Here is a 19,200-nt window from a genome sequence, read left to right as displayed (position 1 = left end):
AACAATACTGGTCATGCTACTTGCAATTTCTAAAGTAGGCAGTGAAAGTATTTTTCCAAGGGAACCAGAAAAATCACATAAATCACAGATTTACACGTGTTTTCGCAGGAGAGGTCCATAGTGGTTGGCTGCATAGAATGACAGAAGTGTTGTTTACCCATAAAGTGGTTGTCGTCTCAGCAGGTCAGCGATGCATTTCAAAGGCTTCTTGTTGATTTTAATCCAGCTGATAATATATTCCTTGAACTCTGCCTTATGAAAATAAAACTGGGTAAATATTGAGTATAATAAAGGCCGTGCAGCCATCTGGACTGCACAGTGCCCTCACCTTCCCTCACACCAGCGTCTCTCCATTGTTGGCTTGGGCATTTCTCAAAGGGCACAAGTTGACCTCTGCAATTATTTATGGCATTGTTCAAATAAGCCCTTTTTCACAGGCAACCATCACACACTCACAAGGGCTGTTGTAATTTGAATTTATACCACAAGTTCAGCTATCACTTCCTCTGTTCCCACCCTGCCTTTTGGAAAGATACCCAGTCACACGGTGTGCTTGTAAAAAGGTTGCTGATTGAGGAAGGATGCAGGAAGGATATGGTTTTGCAGTGATTGCATAAGTGCTTTGCAGGGCCCGAAAACCACGGGTTTATATGAGGATGAGTTTAGATGTGAATTTCAAAGATTTATTTCTTCTGATTTTGAAATAAGTCACGAGCAGTTCAGCTGCTTTGGATGACCATTGAACAACTTGCGTGGATGTGGTCTTTGGAGTATTAGCAAGGATTGCTGTTCTGTAATCAGCACCATGGATTCTCTGCATCCTTTCCATCAGAGATCTTAGCCTTATTTCAGAGAAACTGTTTCCAAAGCTTCTGTTTGAAATTGTCAGACATGATAGTGTCCAACTGAATGTTGTCCACATCAGTGGCTTTGGGGAGTTTTACTGTTTGCCTCAGAATGAGGTAAATGGCCACAAGTTGTACTGGAGGAGATTTAGATTAGACATAAGGAAAAACTTCTTCTCTCAGAGACTGGTCAGGCACTGGAGTGGTGGAATCGCCATCCCTGGTAGTGTTCAAGAGGTGTTTGGGTGAGGAGCTGTGAAATCTGGCTTAGTGGCTTGTGGTAGCAACGGTAATGGGAGGACGGTTGGACTAGAGGATCTTGTAGGTCCTTTCCAACTTTGTGATTCGATGATTCTATGACTAACACAGAGGTCCTTCCACAAAGTGCTGTGCTCCCTCTCAGCGAAGTCCTGAAGATCATGAAGCTTCATGTCATCCTTTGCCATAATGAGAGTGTATTGCTTTCAAACGAAGGAGCTGGGGTGTGGAGGTTTGTATTTTAAAACTTTGTTTTGGTGATTCTGCATTCTGCCAACATCTAACATCTGTATTTATTTTCTGAACTCTCCTTAATGGATTGTATGCATCTGTTCAGTTCCAAGAATAATGCTTGATTTCCTGAATTTATAGGTTGCAATAAAATCCATTCGTAAGGACAAAATTAAGGATGAACAAGATATGGTTCACATCAGACGGGAGATTGAGATCATGTCATCCCTCAGCCACCCTCATATCATCACCATATACGAAGGTTAGTGAATGTAATTCTCCTCTCCAACCGCTCAGTTACTTTCTTGCAGACCTGCAAACTCTCACTCATGACATAATCCATCTTTTACCAAAGAGTCTGTTCTGAGTGCTGCCTTCCCTCTGAACCACCAGCATTTCACAGATTTGTAACCCTTTGCCGAGAAGAACCTGTGTTACTTGAGTGTTACCTCTATGGTGGTTGGATATCACTGCATGTATCATTTATTCTCCTACTGGAAGATTAATTTCACCCCCTCTCACACAGCAGCTCCATGTTGCTCAGTGTCCCCAGCCGCTCTGCCAGTCCTTTTCTTCCCTGGGCTGCACAAGATTGGTTTTGTTTGCTCTGCTTATCGTGGATGATGCTGTGTCTGTCTGTAATGACTTTAAAAACACTTTCCATTTTATTTACAAACATGTTCTCCTTAAGTGTAGTCCTCCATTACCTGCATATTAGTCTTGCTGGTTCTGTGATTGCTGCTTTTTTTTTTACCATGAATCCCAGTATCCACTTCCCACCAAGCTCTGTAGTTTCTTGTCAGTCTGGTCACTGGACTATCACTCATGTTTCCTGTTCCTTGTGTTTCTCTCTAACTCTTTTCTTCCTGGGACACAGAAATGAAGGCTGATAATTCCTGGCTCCTAGAGTTGCTCCCTTGTCCAGAGCAAGGAGCAGGAAGCTGGAGCATTCTTGTTTTTTTCACCTATTTGTTTATTTATTTGTAGAGTATTACCCTGCAGGAGAATGTCCTTCTCCTTCCTTCCTTCCTCAAATCTACAATGTCTCAGATAGAGCTAAATAGCTTGTGGGGGGCAAGGAAAGCACATGCTGAAAGATACCAGCTGAGAGGTATGCTGCCAGGCCCTACACGAAGGGCAGCAACTGTGGACCTGGGCTGTGTTCTCTGAAGGCTTGGAAGGGCTTGGGTTGGGTGGTCTTCTCCCAGGGGTTCACCTCCTCCATACACATAGCAGGCAGCCCAAATTTAGCCCTTCATATTTACATACCCACGAGGTAAATGCGCAAGGTGATGATATGTATATGGCTGCTCCACTCCAACAGTCAGTACAACTGATTAAAACAAGGGCTGGCTTGGAGTACTGTTACGGTATCACATATTGAGTTATTCAAAAGCATGTTCTTTTACTTGAAAAGAGATGAATATCTGTCTTTTTATTGAATAAACTCATAACAGGATCTGGGAACAGAAAAGAGGAGGGATGCTGTGTCAGCATGTGGGTTGCAAATGGAACAAAACTTATTTCAAATGTGCACAGGAACTCTGAAAAAAAAAAGAAAAAGATGAAGCATGCTGCAGTGCTTTGACCAATTGCCCTTCTTATCCTTAGTTTGAATAGTTCTTCCCGAGTTAAAACATTTATAAAAGTTAAAAACATTAGAGTATTTTTAAGAGGCAGATGATGAAGACCTGTGGGAGCAAGCCTTTCCCTTCCGTGGAGAGAGGACTGTCACTGTTGCAGAGAATCAGACAGGTTCATCCCATCTCCAGAAGGACAAGTGCCTGTGGTGGGTGATGTTACTTCCCTCTGCAGCTCCCTGCTGTTGTGCTTCATCAGCCAGCAGCAGCCCTTTGTGGAGACAAACCTGGAAGCCGTTTTTCTCTCATTTCTGGGAAGTTTTCCATTCTCTTGCTGGTTTGTTTCCTTTCAGTTTTCTAGAAAGCAGAGCATAGCACGGCCTCTTGTGTTTAACTCATGCCCTGGAGGGATAGACATTGGAAGGCAGCTACTTGGTTTGAATGCAGCCCATTGGAAGATGGAATTTAATAGAGCTTGTCCAGCTTTTCCAGGTAGTCAGGGTCAGTATTCAGCCATAGCAGCCAATGCTAGAACATCGGATGTCATAGTACTGGAAAGATCTGTGGTTGAGCAACTGGGTCTAGAACCGCAGTCATGTTCTGCCCAAAGATCAGGCTCTGAGTTCAATGACCCTTAAGCTATGCTTCATTTCAAGCCTAAGAGTATACTTGTAGTATGGTTATAGGACTACATCTAGGACCCAAGTATTTGTGTCCTGTTGAAGTGGGAGGTGAGTGAGGCATAAAGAATGATAATATTGTCATTCTCTGACTCAAAATGTTGAAGTTACTCTGTCCTCAGGGATGGGCTTTGACTCACTAAATTGGAGCCGTCCAGTATTTAGGCAGTTGGGCTACACCAGAAGTCTAATTTTCCTCTCTTTAGTCAAGAGGGATCAACATCTACACTGGGTGGTTTGCTTTCTCCTAGGAGATCTTTTTTTTTCAGCTAAGCTGGTGGTTCCTTTTGATGGCAGATGGAGTCTAGCTGACTAACTTTAGTCAGATGCTTAACCTGTAGACTGGAGCTATTCCATGAACACCTTTCTGCTCTCACTGATTCTTACTGTAGGTATTCAGACCACCACTGCATATCTCATAACAGTGACTCTACCTAGCAAGGACAATGCTACATCTCTCTGTAGCATCTATGAAAGCTCTTTGTACGGCATTTACAAACATGTGTTTTCCTTAAGTAGGATCTTTGTTTAGGTATCATTTTGACCTGCCTGCTTGAAAGCAATTAACCTCTGAATTTGTCAACTTGCCGTAAACTCAAGCTTATTTATTTATTTATTTTGCATCAAGCAAATCCAAATAGGTGGCAACAAAGCTTTTTGATTTAATGATACTTTTTTTTTTTTTTTTTTTTTTTTTTTTTTTTGTAACCCAATGAAAAGGAAGGTATCTTGCCCGTTACCGTGAGGGTAGCTTTACAGTTCTGGCTCCAAAGAAATTCCAACCTCTCAGCAGGGCTGTAATAGGCAATCAGTTGAGTGCAGCTGCAAGGGAAGTGCTCTTTCAAGTGACTTTAAACTCCTTGAAAGGGACTGGATAAATGAAGCTAGCTTTGCTATCAGTGTTCTGATTTCAGGACATAAATTTTAATTTATAGAATAATACCTCTGTCTGTCTCCCCTTTACCCCACCTTCCCCTGCCCTATTTCTTTCTTTGCCTTGGAAACTCCAGGATTTGATAATAAAACCTTTCAGAGCTAGCATATTTTTTAAGGAGTAGTCTGAGTGCAAAATCACTTCCATCTGGCAATGCTTTATAAAAGTTAAAGCCGGGGAAGAACATAGGGTCTGATTCTGTAAACATTTAAATATGTGATAGACTAATCACAAGAATGAAGTTATGCTTGGGACAGTCAGGAGTGAGCTCTTGAATCTCTGTGGTATGAAATACAGTACCTACATGTTTCTGTGCTGGAAGAGTTGTCCTTGTTCGGTATAACCATATAGAAATGTCTATTAATTTGCAAATGACACTTGAAGATAAACAGATTATTTGCTAACAGGCTAATAGAAATAGTTTGATGAAGATTCTCCCTGAAGAATGAAAGGATATTAGGATCACAATTCAGTGCCAATGGAACAGGATGGCATTAACATGAACAAGTAGCCAAAGGAAAGCGCATGCTTAAGTGCTTTGCTGGATTGGGGCCAGGATGCTTAGAGGAGTGCTGGACCTTTTAAAGCAACAAGGCACAAAAAAAAAAAAAAAAAAAAAAGAAAAAAAAGAAAAGAAAAGAAAAAATAAAAAGAAATTCCTATGTAAGACAGACTTCTTTTTATTTGGTTGTATTTTTGTTATGGGTAAGAAAAAGAAATGCAAAAAGCACAAAGGCATCCCAACCACAGTGACCTGAGTGAGGTGGCAGGCTTTGGTTAATCAGAAAATAAATTCAGCTTTTCTTTCAAATACCAAAGACAATGGAAGGAAATCTGATGGTGTGTACTGATGGTGGCATAGCATTTCAAGATGCTGATTTTACTTGCCAAGTACATATTCAAACTCACGCTTGGTAACAGGCTTCTGTACAAGAAAATGAAAACAAACATTAGGTGTTTCAGGAGCACAAAGGACTCTCTTTTGTGCATGCTCCTTGAGTTGTGTCAGTCAAACCACATCAGTGAGAGCAGACACACTGCAAAACGGCTGTCCAGTAGCAGCTGGCAAGACACAGAATCCTAGAATCATTATGGTTGGAAAAGACCTCTAAGATCACCTCGTCCAACCATCAGCCCATCCTCGCCATGCCCCCTAACCATGTCCCTCATTGCCACATCTATGTGATTCTTCAGCATCTCCAGGACAAATGCACCTTTGCAGACAGGCTGCATTTCTGCAGCAGCACTGCTTCAAGCAGGTGCTGTCCATGTGTATCCCTGCAGGATGGAGGCAATGCAGAACAGTGGTGGCAGCCCCGTGGTCTGTAGATCCATCTGTATGGAGAGCAGCCTGACACTGTGTCTCAGTCTGACAGTGCTGTGCAGGTGGTCCCAGTCTCTCCTGTTTTTCAGACATAACCAAAGCAAACCTCAGTGCTGAATTACTTGAACCTTTCTGTGTGCAAAACACCTGAAAACGTCAGTGCAAATCCCTTGAAACGTCATGGGGATGGCAGGGCTTCTAACGAGAATGATGAAAGCTGGAAATCTGGAAAAGTTTTTTTTCTTTAATTCTGCCAACAGAAAGTACTTCAGCCGTGACAGTATTTAAGCACATTTCTAATTGGTTTCCTCTAACTATGTAGACTTTTGACCTTAGAGTACTTTATTTCCATTGTTTTCAGTTGATAACACCCAAGAACACCAAGTAATATTTCTAGAGTCTGGCGATAGTAATGAAGCAAATATAAACAAAATTAACTCTTCGGTTTTCATACCCACCTTTATGAATTTCCTCTCATTCAGGATGACCATCCAAACATCACTTTGTTTGGCTTGACATTAACCCAAACTCATTAAATCACTGGCAAGTTCAATTTGGACATTAAAGTGATGGCGAGCAGCACTGAAATTTGTTTCTGTCTTTCCACTTACACAGTCCTCCCACTGCAATGTAAATGTTTGCTTGTCTGAGGTTCCTCAGCAGTTAGTAATCATAATTAAGAAGAAAAGGGGAATTAGCTCTTGTATTCTTTGCTGAAACAAAAGACAATTAGTGTAACATGTAGTACTGTGGCCGAATTAGCAGCTCTCATTTTTCCTCCCTTTCCTTTTTTAAATAGTAGATGGTCAAAATCTGCATATCCCGAGTCTCATTCTCTGAGAAACAGCCTCGGCAAGGATAATGGTTCTCATTTTGATTTAATTCCCACTGGAAGGTAAATTGTAGCATGCTGTCTGATTTAAAATGATTATTGCAGGATCTTAACTACATTCCTTTAATTTAAGAAGAGATGCAATGAAGCCATAATTTAGGAAAGCAATTTAGCACATGCATATCTTTAAAACACATACTTCTGTATCATTATCCTCCATCATAATGGAGCATATGCATAAATTTAAACATATACATATAGCGGTTTGCTAAATTAAACCTTGGATTTTTTTCATGGCTGCTATATGCACAGTTCAAAACCAGACATAAGCAACTAAAATAATATATAAAATAAAGAATACAGTTTTCAAGTATCTTTACATCAGGGGGCTGTAGACCTTTCTGAGCGGTCAAGAACACAAAAGACACACAGGGCAGAATTTCTAAGGTAAAAAACGCTTCAGTATTCGCTAATCTTTTGAAGAAAAATTCGTGCCTTATTATACGAGTGAGGTAATTGGGTCATACATGACTTTTCTCAATGAAAAGGTTATTCTCGTCTGCATCTCTAAAATTGAAAACAAACTCTCTTGTTCTTTTGATTTGGCTGACCTTTAATAAAAGAGCATTTTGTAGCAGTGGAAAGGTACTTCTGTCTGCGGCTGTTAGAGAGTAATAAAAATACCGCTGAATGGAAAGACACCAGATGGAAGGAATGTCAACATACTGGAACTAATTTAGGAGATTGCTCTGATAGAGAGCAAAGGCATGAGGAGAATTCAAATGGTTCCAGTGCAAAGAGATTGGCCGCCCCTCTTAAACTAACAAACTGAAATCCTTACCCCAGGGTTACAAGTAAACCAAATGGAATCAGCCCGCAAGGAGGTAGTCCATTAAGGAGGAAAAAATCCTCCCCCCTCAGCACTCACACAGCCTTCAGCATCCTGGAAGCTTGAAGAAAGGGCAAAAGCATTCTGCTTCATTTTGCTTTTTAAATTTGATTGCAAATAAGTCTGAAGCAGAGAGATGTCCAGTGTGCTCTGAAATCTTTCTGACTGATGTTTGCAAAACCAGGTCTGTGTGGACTTTCAACACGTTTGGGGCAAAGTCCATCTTTGGCAACACCGAAATTGGACAGTATGTTCACCCAATGACAATCTTGTCCCAAGCAGTTTCAGCAGAAGTGATGGCTATGGAGCTAAAGGCACAATTTAGCAGTAGATTGAAAATACAAGAAGAGTGCTTATCAGGAAGAGGTCCCTACCCTACCAGTGCAATTTAGAAGATAGAAAGCTGTAGATAGAATTTGAGTTCATCATTTCATGGCCTCTAAATATAAATATGCAGAGAGATTATATCCAAGAATTACTGCTGTAGTAGAACAGCCTGTGAAAGAGACAGATTGTTGACATTACAAAATGTACTTTGTCTCAGATATGTCTCTGGTAGTGAGAAGTGGAATTCTTTCCCAGTTTCACATTTTAATTCTTCAATGAGTTTTGAAGCCAACAGATTTGGTTTCAATTATCAGCTGAGAAGTATAGAATTTTCTTCTTCTTTTCTTCTTTTTTTTTTTTTTTTTTTAAAAATTATTTTATTTTTTATTTTTTAATAAACATATTAGGGTTAAGGGAAGAGTTTAGAGAAAAGCTGTAAGAAATCTGTCCTTGACCACTGGAACTTAAGCACCCTTTGTGGCTTGTGCAGAGCACTAAGGCTCTTGGGGATGGACACAGCAAGCAAGCTCGTAGCTCACTGGAAGATGCTATTTCTTCATGCTGTCATACACCATACCTTCATACAGTAACACAGTTGTCTTGCTCATCTCCTAGGGATGCAATCATGCTGTTCCATGTACCTTATGGTACATCCCATTCCCTCTCCCTGATCTTCAGTTCCTACTGTGCTCTCATGGTGCTGTCCTCCCTTCTATCCCATGGCCAGATGGAAGTGCAGGAGTCTCAGCTTTAGTCTTCTGGGCTCTGTCTACAAAGATATTGCAACCACTGCCCCGCACTGCCTGACTGCAATGGCTGAGGGGATGCAGCAGGCCTTCCACAGCACTGAGGCCTTACTGCAGTTCTCTTGGCATCACTCAGCTTGCAGAGCAGTAGAAATAAACACAGCAGCTCAAAAATAAATGACACACAAATTGTAGCAAGTGTTCCTCCTGCTGCTTTCTCCTTAAATGTGTGGAGCTCATGCCTTGTATCTAAGCAACCGTGGTCTCTTGATATGAGATTGACAGGCCATCCCTTCTGCTACCACCTGTCTGGGTGCTGATACCATTGACTTTCCACTTATCTTATTTGAGCAGCTCTGTTTGTAGAGTATCAGTGCTTTGAAAGAAGAAGGAGCAGCCCCACCTTGCCCATACACAACCTCTCTCCCTCCCTTGACCTTGGTCAGGGTTGAGGGGCACTGGCAGGCCGTGACATGGCTACACCATCAGTGGGAGCAGTGGGGTTCTCGTGAATCACGGGATCCCACTGGAGCCCTGCTCCTCCATTAACAGGAGTTGCAGCCAGGCTGCAGGCATGCTGAGAGGTGGGGGTGAGTTTCAGAATGAATATGCAGTAGGATGGCAGATAATAAATCATACTCAGCAAAAACAAAGAGTGAACCGAGCCGTCCCAGAAGCTATATGGAGGCAATCCGTCCGTCATCAGCCTGCAGGTTACAACCCAGGTGTTAACAGGACAGTATATTTATTACCTCATTATTATTTGCAGTAAGTCAATCCAGCCTTTAATTAATGCCCTCCTCTCTCCCCCCAGCCGTTGGCCACAATGCTTTCTTGGAGTGTATGTTTATAGAACTGCAGACTGTGTTCAGAAGGGAAATTTAGAAGTGTCTGTATGAAGCCTGCCTGGCATCCTAACTGCTGCTGTGAAAATCCGTGGTGTGCATGGCTGATGGGCTGAGAATTGCCAAAATACCACTTTGTCACGTGCCTGATTGTTTTGACCACTGAATTCCTTTGTGTGTGTGTGCATGGACATAAATCCTACAGCATTCCCACTCCATGTTCCTTCAGTGGGAGCTCATATTTAAAGCATTTTTGTACCCTGTTCAGTGCCCTCCCTAAGGGAAAGAGGCCCTGCACCTTCTCATGAGATTCAGCTGATACAACAGAGGTGCTTTAAACTGACACAGTGCAGTTGCAAAAAAAATTCCTCCTACCTCCCTGAAACAAAAGATTCTCCATTTGCCTCTATTGCGTGGTGAAGAAATAAATTGCTAGTGCAGTTCTGTAGTCATTCAGCTACAATCATGCTGAACAGGCCTCTGCAAACTTAGGGTGGTGAGACACTGGCAAGGGTTGCCCAGTGAGGTTGTGTATGCCCTCTTCCTGGAAGCATTCAAGGCCAGGCTGGATGGGGCTTTGAGCATCCTGGTCTAGAGGGAGGTGTCCCTGCCTATAGACAGGGAGTTGGAGCTACATAATCTTAAAAGCCCCTTCCAACCCAAACCATTCTATGATTCTATGATTCTAAGTCCAAGGGTAGTGGAAAGTGTCTTTAAATGCACTCCTGACTCAGTGCTCTCCTCATCATTTCTGTTTAAGTGTAGGGTAATATGCCTGGATAAGGACTTTTATCAATACAGCAAATTTTGGTTCAGAAAAATTAGATTTTAGAATTTCATACTTTAGACAAGCAAGGAGGGTTCAGCCCTCAGAGCTGAGTGATGAAGGCAAAACTTTAGTCAAAACTTAAGTTTGAAGAAAAGAATGTCATGTTGTAGCAGGACTGTCATTGCTGTTATGCTGATGAGAGTCCACTGAGATCCATGGTGCCCTGTGGCTGCTTCACCTGTACCTGCATCGTATAACCCCTGGCAGAATGAATCTACTATTCAGTTGTTATTTTTCAAAAAGCAGACGGCTTGAATAAAGGCATTTTTATTAGTTTGTCTCGACTTATCGAAACTACATTTCACCTTCCTGCGTAACTCTGTATAGCAACCCTTTCCAAGCTTAGCAAAGCGAGTATGTGCATTAATGGTAACGCACCACAGCACTTCCATATATGACACGGCATTTGTTCAGTTTTTCCCAAACAAGATCAGTCTGTCATTCTTGGAGAGGATGCCATAAGCACAATCCATCCAGAGACAGCTCTTCCAGTTTCCGAAGCTTATTGTTAATGAGGATGCACATAGGATGTAATCACTGGCAGGAGCCACTGCTTTGGGGTGCAGCAAGGCCAGCAGACAAGTCAGCAGCCAATTTTATCTGGCTGCTCCCTCTGCCTTTTATCAGAGCTGTTTGGCTGGGGTTCAGGGGTGTTAGAGGGAGCTGCAGAGGTTTTGGCTTGTGGAGTTGAGTGACAAGGTGTGAGAGAACATGAGGCAAAGCCTAAGAGCAGCATTGAGAGAGGCAGCTACACATTTTGCTGCAAAAACTGAAATGTTTTTTTTTGTTGTTGTTCTTCCCTCACTGCCCTCCCCTCCTCCCTCCCCATCTTTTAAACACTAAAAACTACTGGCAGGGTTTTGCTCTGATAGGAGAAGGCATCGTTCCAGCAGGTCTGGTCAAGACTAGCATCCACTTGTAATGACCCCTATAACCTCATTCATCTGAAGATGTTTTGCTGCTAGTGTGACAGCAGGCTGCCACCAGAGGATAAAACTGAAAGTCCCTATGTTTTAATGTGAGGCAGGTGCAGGATGTTTCCATTGGGTTGTGGAAGATTTTTGGTGTCAGAAGGGAAAAACTTGTTGGCAGCCAGGGCACTGTGGCAATTCGAGACTTTTCATTGCCTGCTTTACTAGATTAAGCGTTATCTGCAGTTCCTGGTGAAGTCCTTGACAGCACGTGGCACAAAGTAGCCTGAGCTCTGAAGGAACAGCAGCATTGGTGTGACATAGGTCAGATGAATGTTCCTACTTCCTACTTACGTGGGACTTGCGTGCCCCTGCTAGCTCTGCACAAGTGGCAAAGGGCATATCTCCAGAAGGCCATGGGACATGCAGCAGAAACTGGAGATAACTGAGCTCGAGGATGGGTTGGGTGCATGAGACAGGCTGCAGAGGCACTGTGACAGGAGAGATACGGTTCTGGAGACACTGCAGCCACTGCTAGCTCAGGTGTCTGTGCCCACCATGTTGCTGCACAGAGCTGGAACGGAAAAGGATGCTTGCATCAGTTTATTTGCTGGGTTTTGATGGCAGGTGAAAGCCAGCAGTTATTCTAAGTCAAGCAGCTATTCTGTATCAAGCATTAGTTGAAGGCACAGTCAGGTATCCATTTTTAACCCTTTCCAGATGGTGTGATAGCTCCTGATTCCTTCTGTCATCTAGTCCCATGAGGACCGCTGGTAAGAGGAGCCAGGATTAGAATTCAGATGTCACAGGCACAAGTTCCTACCTCACGTAATGAGGATCAAGCTGACACTGTGACCTTGGGACCCCGTGTTACAGAGACAAAGACCTTCTTTCATTGAGCCATGTGAAAATCAGAAGCTCCTCAAAGCCTTCCTTCTCTTGATCTGAAATGTTGTTGCCTTTCTTTGGAAAGTGTAGCTTTGGAAGTTGCTTTTGGAAGTGTCACTTTGCAGGCTGTAGTGAAGACACCAAGTTGTGTTCAGTCATCCTAAGCCTTCTTCTCCCTTTAAAGTGTCATTTTTAAAACATTTTCAGTAAGCGGTGGGTTTTTTTTTTCTTTTATCTTGTGCAGTGTTTGAAAACAAAGATAAGATTGTGATCATCATGGAGTACGCAAGTAAGGGAGAGTTGTATGACTATATCAGTGAGAGGCGACGGCTGAGTGAAAGAGAAACAAGACACTTCTTCCGACAAATAGTCTCTGCTGTGCATTACTGCCACAAGGTAAGCAAGGAATTTGATATTAATAAATGCTATTTGAAGGCTGCGTAGTGATTGTATTTCAAAGCATTTCTGAAGCAACAGCATTCATTATTAAGTATGACAACATGTGATTATATCAGTACACCGTGAGATCTTGAGTGAATGCTCTACAGTAGTTCACTGCCTGTTTTTATAGTCTAAGGATGTTTTCCTGTGCTGTGGCATACTACTCACCACTCTCTTACATCAGCCCTACCTCCTATTTTCCCCTTAGAAATAATAAATTTGACATAAAGGAAGTAATTAACAACATCAACTGGAAAAGGCATCCCATATAAATTTTAGGGTGTTTATATTAATATATTCAAACAAGTGATAGTTTGCAAGTTCAGTATGCAAGTGAACAGTTTCAGAATAGGAGACAGAAAATATAAAACCAAAGCAGAGTTGGAGAAAAGTATGAGTATTCAGCCTTAGCTTGTACTTGCTCCAAGTAGTCAAAAGTAACTTTTTTTCCAGATGTTGTAGGAACACAAGAAAGATACACTTTGCTAATGACTTTATCCATCATGGTACCCATTTGAATGACAATTCAAACAGTCAGACCCCACATGATGGACTGACTGTCATCACGGATCTTTTGTCTCTACTTGAAACAGCTGCACAGAGCCAAAACTTTCACCAAGGTGAAGGCAACGCACACCAAGCAGAGTCTTTTATCTGAATTCTTACACATTTTGATCTCCATCTGAATTCTGATAAACAAGGCAAGTTTTCAAAGTCCTCACTGTGCAGCACTGAAAAGCTGCAGCAGCCTTCCTGACCCAGTTAATTTTCCCCAAATTTCTTTAAAAAAGGCTCTGTCCTAAACCAAACTTCTTCATTTCCATCCTGAACATTTTAGAGTTTTTTTAGGAATTTAGCTCCTCCCATCCACATGGCTGCACATTGGAGGAACGAGGGCTTTTAGTAAGGACTAACGTCATTGACAGATATTGTTTTCTGGTGCCTGGGAAGAATATATTGCTTTCACACAGTGGGGGCAGTATCCAGGCTGCAATTAAGTTCCGAACCCCCCTCCCCCCCCTCCCGCTGTTATACTGGCTTTGTGGGAGGACAGATTCCAGTCATTCTTCCCTTAACCACACACCAAGTGACTAATACATTGCCTGTCGCTAGTCACTGGGCCGTGAGTATTATGACAGTGAAATCAGCCCTGAAATGCAGATGCAAAGACCACCCTGCCAGCTCACCTTTCATTTGTGCATTTTCTTATGTTCTCTTATTCCTTCCTTTTTTCAGAATGGTGTGGTCCACAGGGATCTAAAATTGGAAAACATCCTTCTTGATGACAATTTTAATATTAAGGTAGGATTCTTTTTCTCGGCTTCTCTGAATGGATTTGCATATTTTGTAACATTTTTATCCAAGGTGTTAGAAGAGCCACTGTTATGGCAACAGCTACTAAGCAACAGCATCTGGCAAGAGGCTCTAGGGTTTGGAGGATGGGGAGGGAGCACCGCTGGTGACAAGTCATACAAGCTAAATGAAGCTGTGCATAATACAGGGGAGAAGGCCATGTCCTTCTGCCCCAAGACCACGATTCCCAAAGCAGTATCTATTTACTGGTAGGAAACAGCAGAGTATTTTGTGCAAATGAGTTTATTTTATGAACGGTATTATTGCTGGCTGCTGCTGGGGCTAGGAGAAAACCTCGCCTGGTCTGCAGGGTTCAAGTGCCTCAAACAGAACACTCTGAATGTCCTTTTGATCATGGCTGGAAAATAAGCAAATAGAGTTTCAAAATAAACCCAGTAAAGCACATGTGCTTCATTAGGAAATGGCCTTGGAACTCCAGACACAAACATATACTTTGGATAGTGATGTCATTTCCATGTCATTTCTCCCCAGTGAAAGCATGGGAATGACCTTTTTTTCCCTTCTTTTTTTTTTTTTTTTTTTTTTTTCTCGAAAAGCTGCAACACAAAGGTAAATAATGCAGGGACCAGTGAAGATTCTATGTAGCTGAATCTGTTTCACTTTCATCTTTGTTGCTGCCTGGCGAGCTGTGTTTGAGTGAGTCTGGGTGTGCCAATCTGCAGACAGACAGGGGCAGAGATGCCAAAGAGTTTCTGCTGACTCTTAGACATCCTTCCTTAATTAGCAAGGCAAAGGCAATCAAATTGCTTTCTGTGTAGCCAGCTATCCGAGTCGCTTGGATTTTCATTTTATCTCTGCTGAACATCACAAGGCTGCACGCACTGCTTTGCACTGGAGAGATTGTCTTCATTGTAAGCTGATGTGCAATGGAATTGGAAAGTAGCATATGGTAGCTGCCATCTGCGTAGCACTGATGACAGAAGCTAACTTGAATCAACCGGTGGATTAAAGACATGTCAAAACATGATGCCTAAAAATAGGCTTTTGCAGAGGGCTCATCCAAGGCAGCTCTCGGACACTATGCTGTTAACATCCCATGGCAGAGCAAACTTCTCATGCAGCATTGCTCCCTGCTGCAGCCCTGGCTTTTTTGAAACCAGAAAGTCGCCTTTCTAGGATGTTGTATACGAAACAGGCTTCCGCAGGCAGGATGACCTTTCTTTCCACAATACACGCCAAGCTATCTTCCCAGCTAATCAGGGAATTCTTGAGAGAAAAGAGGAATTTGTGGAATTTGCTAGCTGCGGTGGCCTGGATCCTGGAGCTGTAGTCCTCATATGCAAAACCAATCACTTTCCCAAGCCTCCAGGGAGCTGCGCTTTGTCCAAAGGCTCGGCAGCCGCCCCGGCCTTCCTGCTGGGAGGATGGGGCTCAGGGTTGCTCTCCAGACCTTGCAGGACTGCAGAACCGCAGATGTATTTCAGCTGCCATAGAGTCGGGCACTGCATGGGGAGCTGCAACTCCAAAATTTGGCCCCATCTTTTTTGGGAAGGCTTTTCTTTCCTGAACTAAGCTGTATTTAAGCTGCCTTGTGGGTGTTTTGTGTCCAGCCCTTCCTCAGTTTCTTCCTTTCTCTATCTTCTGGCTCATTTTTGACACCTTCCCTACTTTGAGACCAAGGTCAGCCGTGAATCCTCAGTGTTAAACATATTGTTGCTATTTCCCTGATGCTGAAGCCTTGAATACGTTAACTGTGGTTTCTGGGTTACTTGTGCAAAATTTAACTTCCCACTTCTTCTTTGTTTTACTAAACAGTAACCGTTGGCAAGGAAACACATATGGAGCTGTAAATTATTTATTAGGAGCAAATCTATCAGGTCCTGATTCTGAGATTATTTCTATATGGTTTATTCAGGCAGGAAAAGAGAAATATGCAGCATTGTCAGATGGCCTCAAACGCTCAGAGGAAAGCATTTTCTGGAAGCGAGAGTGATAGTCTTATCTGTACTTCCCCAGTATTTACATTTCATTCAGTGGATTACAAGGCACTTACTTACAAAATCTGCAGTTTGGTTTTAAGAATGACAAAATGAGAGGAATCCCTTTGTTCCTGGGCGCCATGTGCCATTGGAAACACACCTCTAAAGAAGCCAGTGATCTATACGCTGTGGTATACACATACGTGTCACTGTGACGAGAGGATAAAATTAGCAAGATACTGCAAAAATAGATCCATGCATCACAACTCAGGCAGTTCTTTCAGAACAGGAAATAAAGAGGACAATTAATCCACTAGAAAATATTATCTGAGCTGAAAGGGCCCTGAGCCATTTTACTTGATACCACGCTAACTTGGACTTGTAAATTTTAGTGGTACAAATGAAGGTCGTGAAGTGGTGTTCAGAAACATAATGAGCTCTTTTTCTTAAAGCTAAAACAGTGAATGAAAATCTTCAGAAGCAATCACGTGGAAGTATAACAACTCGGAGAAGCCAGTTTCTGAAGGCTGACAAAAATCACAAGTCTTGCAGGTCCACAAGGCAAAGCTGGAGGGTGATTTTCTCAACTCATCTTAAAGGGACTCAGTCTTCGAGTCACGCTGGGGGTGACTTTTACTGAAAGAATTAGCAATGGGGTGGAGGTGTAGCTGCCTCCATTAGCCCATAACTCCTGCACTTCAGTGTGATGAGGACCACATGTCCCTGTGCAGCACTGCAGCTCCTCCCCAGCACCTAAATCCCCCAAATTGCATGCAGTGAGATGGAGTGACACTGCTTCACAATGCAGCAGCCAGGGAATCAGTATCACTTGCTATCCAAATGCTGTGACAGTGCCCTGTGCCACAAGTTACCCCCAGGGATGCCTCTGTCACGGAGCCTGGAGCGATGCAGAGAGAGGGCTGTGACAGCTTCTGGACTGGGAATTGCACCTAAAATAGATGTCTGTCGGACCTTGATGCAAACTGAATGATCAGCCCCAAAGGAGAGAAAAATGCAAGTCTAATAGGAGCATAATTCTACTTATTGCGCTTTCTCTTTTGCTGGTAAGGGGACACCAGTCTGACTAACCACTGAGAGCCCACGGGGGTTTCGCATATACAGAGTAAGTGTACGTAATTGGGATTTACCTTGCTGGGAGTCTCTCCCACTGCACACGTTTCATTTGCTTTAAGAGACATAATTATTTCTATGTCTACAGTACAAAGAGAAGGATTCTGAAGTAGGGAAAACCCGATGATTTCCATGAGTGCAAACTTTGTGGAATTTATAGTCCACTCTTAAACAATAAATTGCATCTGGTTGGTCATAGTAACAGTAAATACAAAACATCCACCTCATGAAGTGAGGGGAATAAAGCCCACTTCCCAGCTCCTCCCAGTTTAGAAACTTTCTTTGTCTTCCATTTATGTGCCCTGAACATGAAGTAACATTGGCTTCTATCAGTCTTGTTTTGAGGGGAGGGCATGACAGTTTTGATGGGAAAAGCTGTTAAACATCAGTTGTTGAGTATGGGAGTGGACTGCAGCATAAATACGCTTTTCCTGAATGGTCAAAATGGAAACAAAAATGCCCAAGTTTGAGGGTTTCTTAGTGTGAACAATAGTATGTGTATCCCTCTATATATGTTCATGCACATCTACATGCATTTTATACATGGTGTTAAGGGCATGTATTTTCTTAAGGAATCACACTGTGCAGTGTCTGTCCTTGTCTTAGCTGCATCCTGAGCTAAAATAAAACTCAGTGGCCAGCACGTAGCTGTAACACTGAAATGATCCTTTTCTTCCCCTGATTGACAGGGCACACTTCATAGGGCTTAAAACCAACTTCCTGCCAGTCAGGGTGACTTGATAAGAAAGTGGAATTTAGGGCAATTAAGTGCAATCTGAGCCATGAGAATACGTTTGCAGACTGCAATTGTACACCAGCTGTTTTCAATGACATTCCAGCCATACAGTGAAGATTTTACAAACTGCATTTATTTAAGGGTCCCATTTTCTGCTATGGGTTGATGATACACTGTTTGGGGGACTGAGTAAATTCAAGCTATGAATGGACGTGCAATGAATTAACATCAGTGAATGGGAATCAGCTGCTCTTTGAGCAAGGTACTCTGAGTCCAAATTGTTAGCGGAACACCTGCACAAGCAGAGCAACAAAACAGGAGAGGATGAAGTGTGAAACCTCTTATTTGTTCTGTGACTTCAAACGTGTTGTAAAAGTGATACTTTATAAAATGAGTTTATGTTTTCGTTATAGAAGTATATCTGGCACATATAGATAGATAAATATTTATGGATAAAGAGAATGTATCTATGTTTATACTTTTGGAGCTAAAGAGTGAAAATTGGGAACTTCTGTCCACGCCTCACCAGCTTCGTTACTTTGGTCTCAACTGACATAGGGTAGTTAATAGGGACAAATCTTTATGTCTCCCAAGAGTTCACTAGACATTGCAGTTGAAACAGATATTAGCAGCGATGGTGATACATGTTTTAGAAAGCCAGGGGTGAATGATGCTGCTGGTAAATCCCTTTCTTTTCTGGTCACTTTCTGTTTTCTCAAATTTTCTCTTGTAATTTCAGATAATAACCACTTCTTTCTGGGATTTAATTCCTTTCTGGTCGAAAAGACCTGAATGAGGTGAAGAAAGCCCAAAGAAAGCTTATATCTTTTAAAACTATAAACTGATAATGCCTTTTATATGCCCATGCTTTATGTCTTTTGTATGCCCATGCTTTATGTCTTTTATATATGTCCTATGTCAATAGTGGGCAGTCATAAAAAAAAAACAAAACTCTGGGAAATGGAAACATTTAGGCTTTAAATAAGATTTAAAAAAAAAAAAGAGAGAGATGTGTTGCTTTCTGCTGGAGAAACAAAGGAAATGCAAAGGTTGTGGGAGTATTTAGTGTTGCTGTCCTCAGCCTTTGTTTTGTAAGAACAAGAACAGAGAATTGAAGTAAACAAATTATTTGGACCTGATCCTGCAATTTCTACACGGGCAAAATTCCCAATAATCCCCAGGGGCGTTTTGTTTGTGTTGGGAAAGCCGGATTTGGGCCCATTGTTTCCACTTAGGAACCAGACTTGTGTTTATTATCTCGTGATAGACATCTTGTTTACTTAATGGCTCAGATTCCTCATCTTGAAGTCCCTGAATCTGGAGCAGTTAATGAGTGCCTCACTTTCCCCTGTTTTCAACAAGAGACACTCCTGATGATTTCAAAAATCACTTGTATCTGAAAGCTAACACTTGGTTTCTCATGACATGCCGACATCACTCCTCCCATTGGATTGAAAGGTCCCAACTTCGAGCTTGCATC

General features: G+C 42.3%; 1 protein-coding gene and 1 long non-coding RNA gene across 4 annotated transcripts in view; one reads left to right on the top strand and one right to left on the bottom strand.

Annotated features, from left to right (window-relative positions):
* Positions 1 to 19,200, top strand: part of NUAK1 (NUAK family kinase 1) — a 47,085-nt gene that overhangs the window by 22,166 nt on the left and 5,719 nt on the right. The window contains exons 2-4 of one of the 2 annotated variants that reach the window (XM_015864112.3): positions 1,476 to 1,596; positions 12,364 to 12,515; positions 13,797 to 13,862. In XM_015864112.3, the coding sequence (XP_015719598.2) occupies positions 1,476 to 1,596; positions 12,364 to 12,515; positions 13,797 to 13,862 (339 nt within the window). Of the gene's footprint in view, positions 1 to 1,475; positions 1,597 to 12,363; positions 12,516 to 13,796; positions 13,863 to 16,330; positions 16,977 to 19,200 lie in introns of those variants that run through there. The other variant, XM_085518793.1, reaches the window with a different exon arrangement.
* LOC146762407 (uncharacterized) lies at positions 5,097 to 12,368 on the bottom strand. 2 transcript variants are annotated; one of them, XR_014935454.1, is made up of 2 exons: positions 6,311 to 12,368; positions 5,097 to 5,930 (listed from the first exon to the last, which is right to left on the bottom strand). It is a non-coding gene; the product is annotated as an uncharacterized LOC146762407 (long non-coding RNA). The 2 variants fall into 2 exon arrangements; XR_014935453.1 differs by having other exon boundaries at positions 7,526 to 12,368.

The sequence above is a fragment of the Coturnix japonica genome, chromosome 1 (genome assembly GCF_054131305.1).
Source record: "Coturnix japonica strain WE chromosome 1, WE-NBRP24, whole genome shotgun sequence".
Lineage (NCBI taxonomy): Eukaryota > Metazoa > Chordata > Aves > Galliformes > Phasianidae > Coturnix > Coturnix japonica.
Note: the sequence above shows the minus strand (reverse complement) of the source record. Positions and strands in the feature narration are given on the sequence as shown.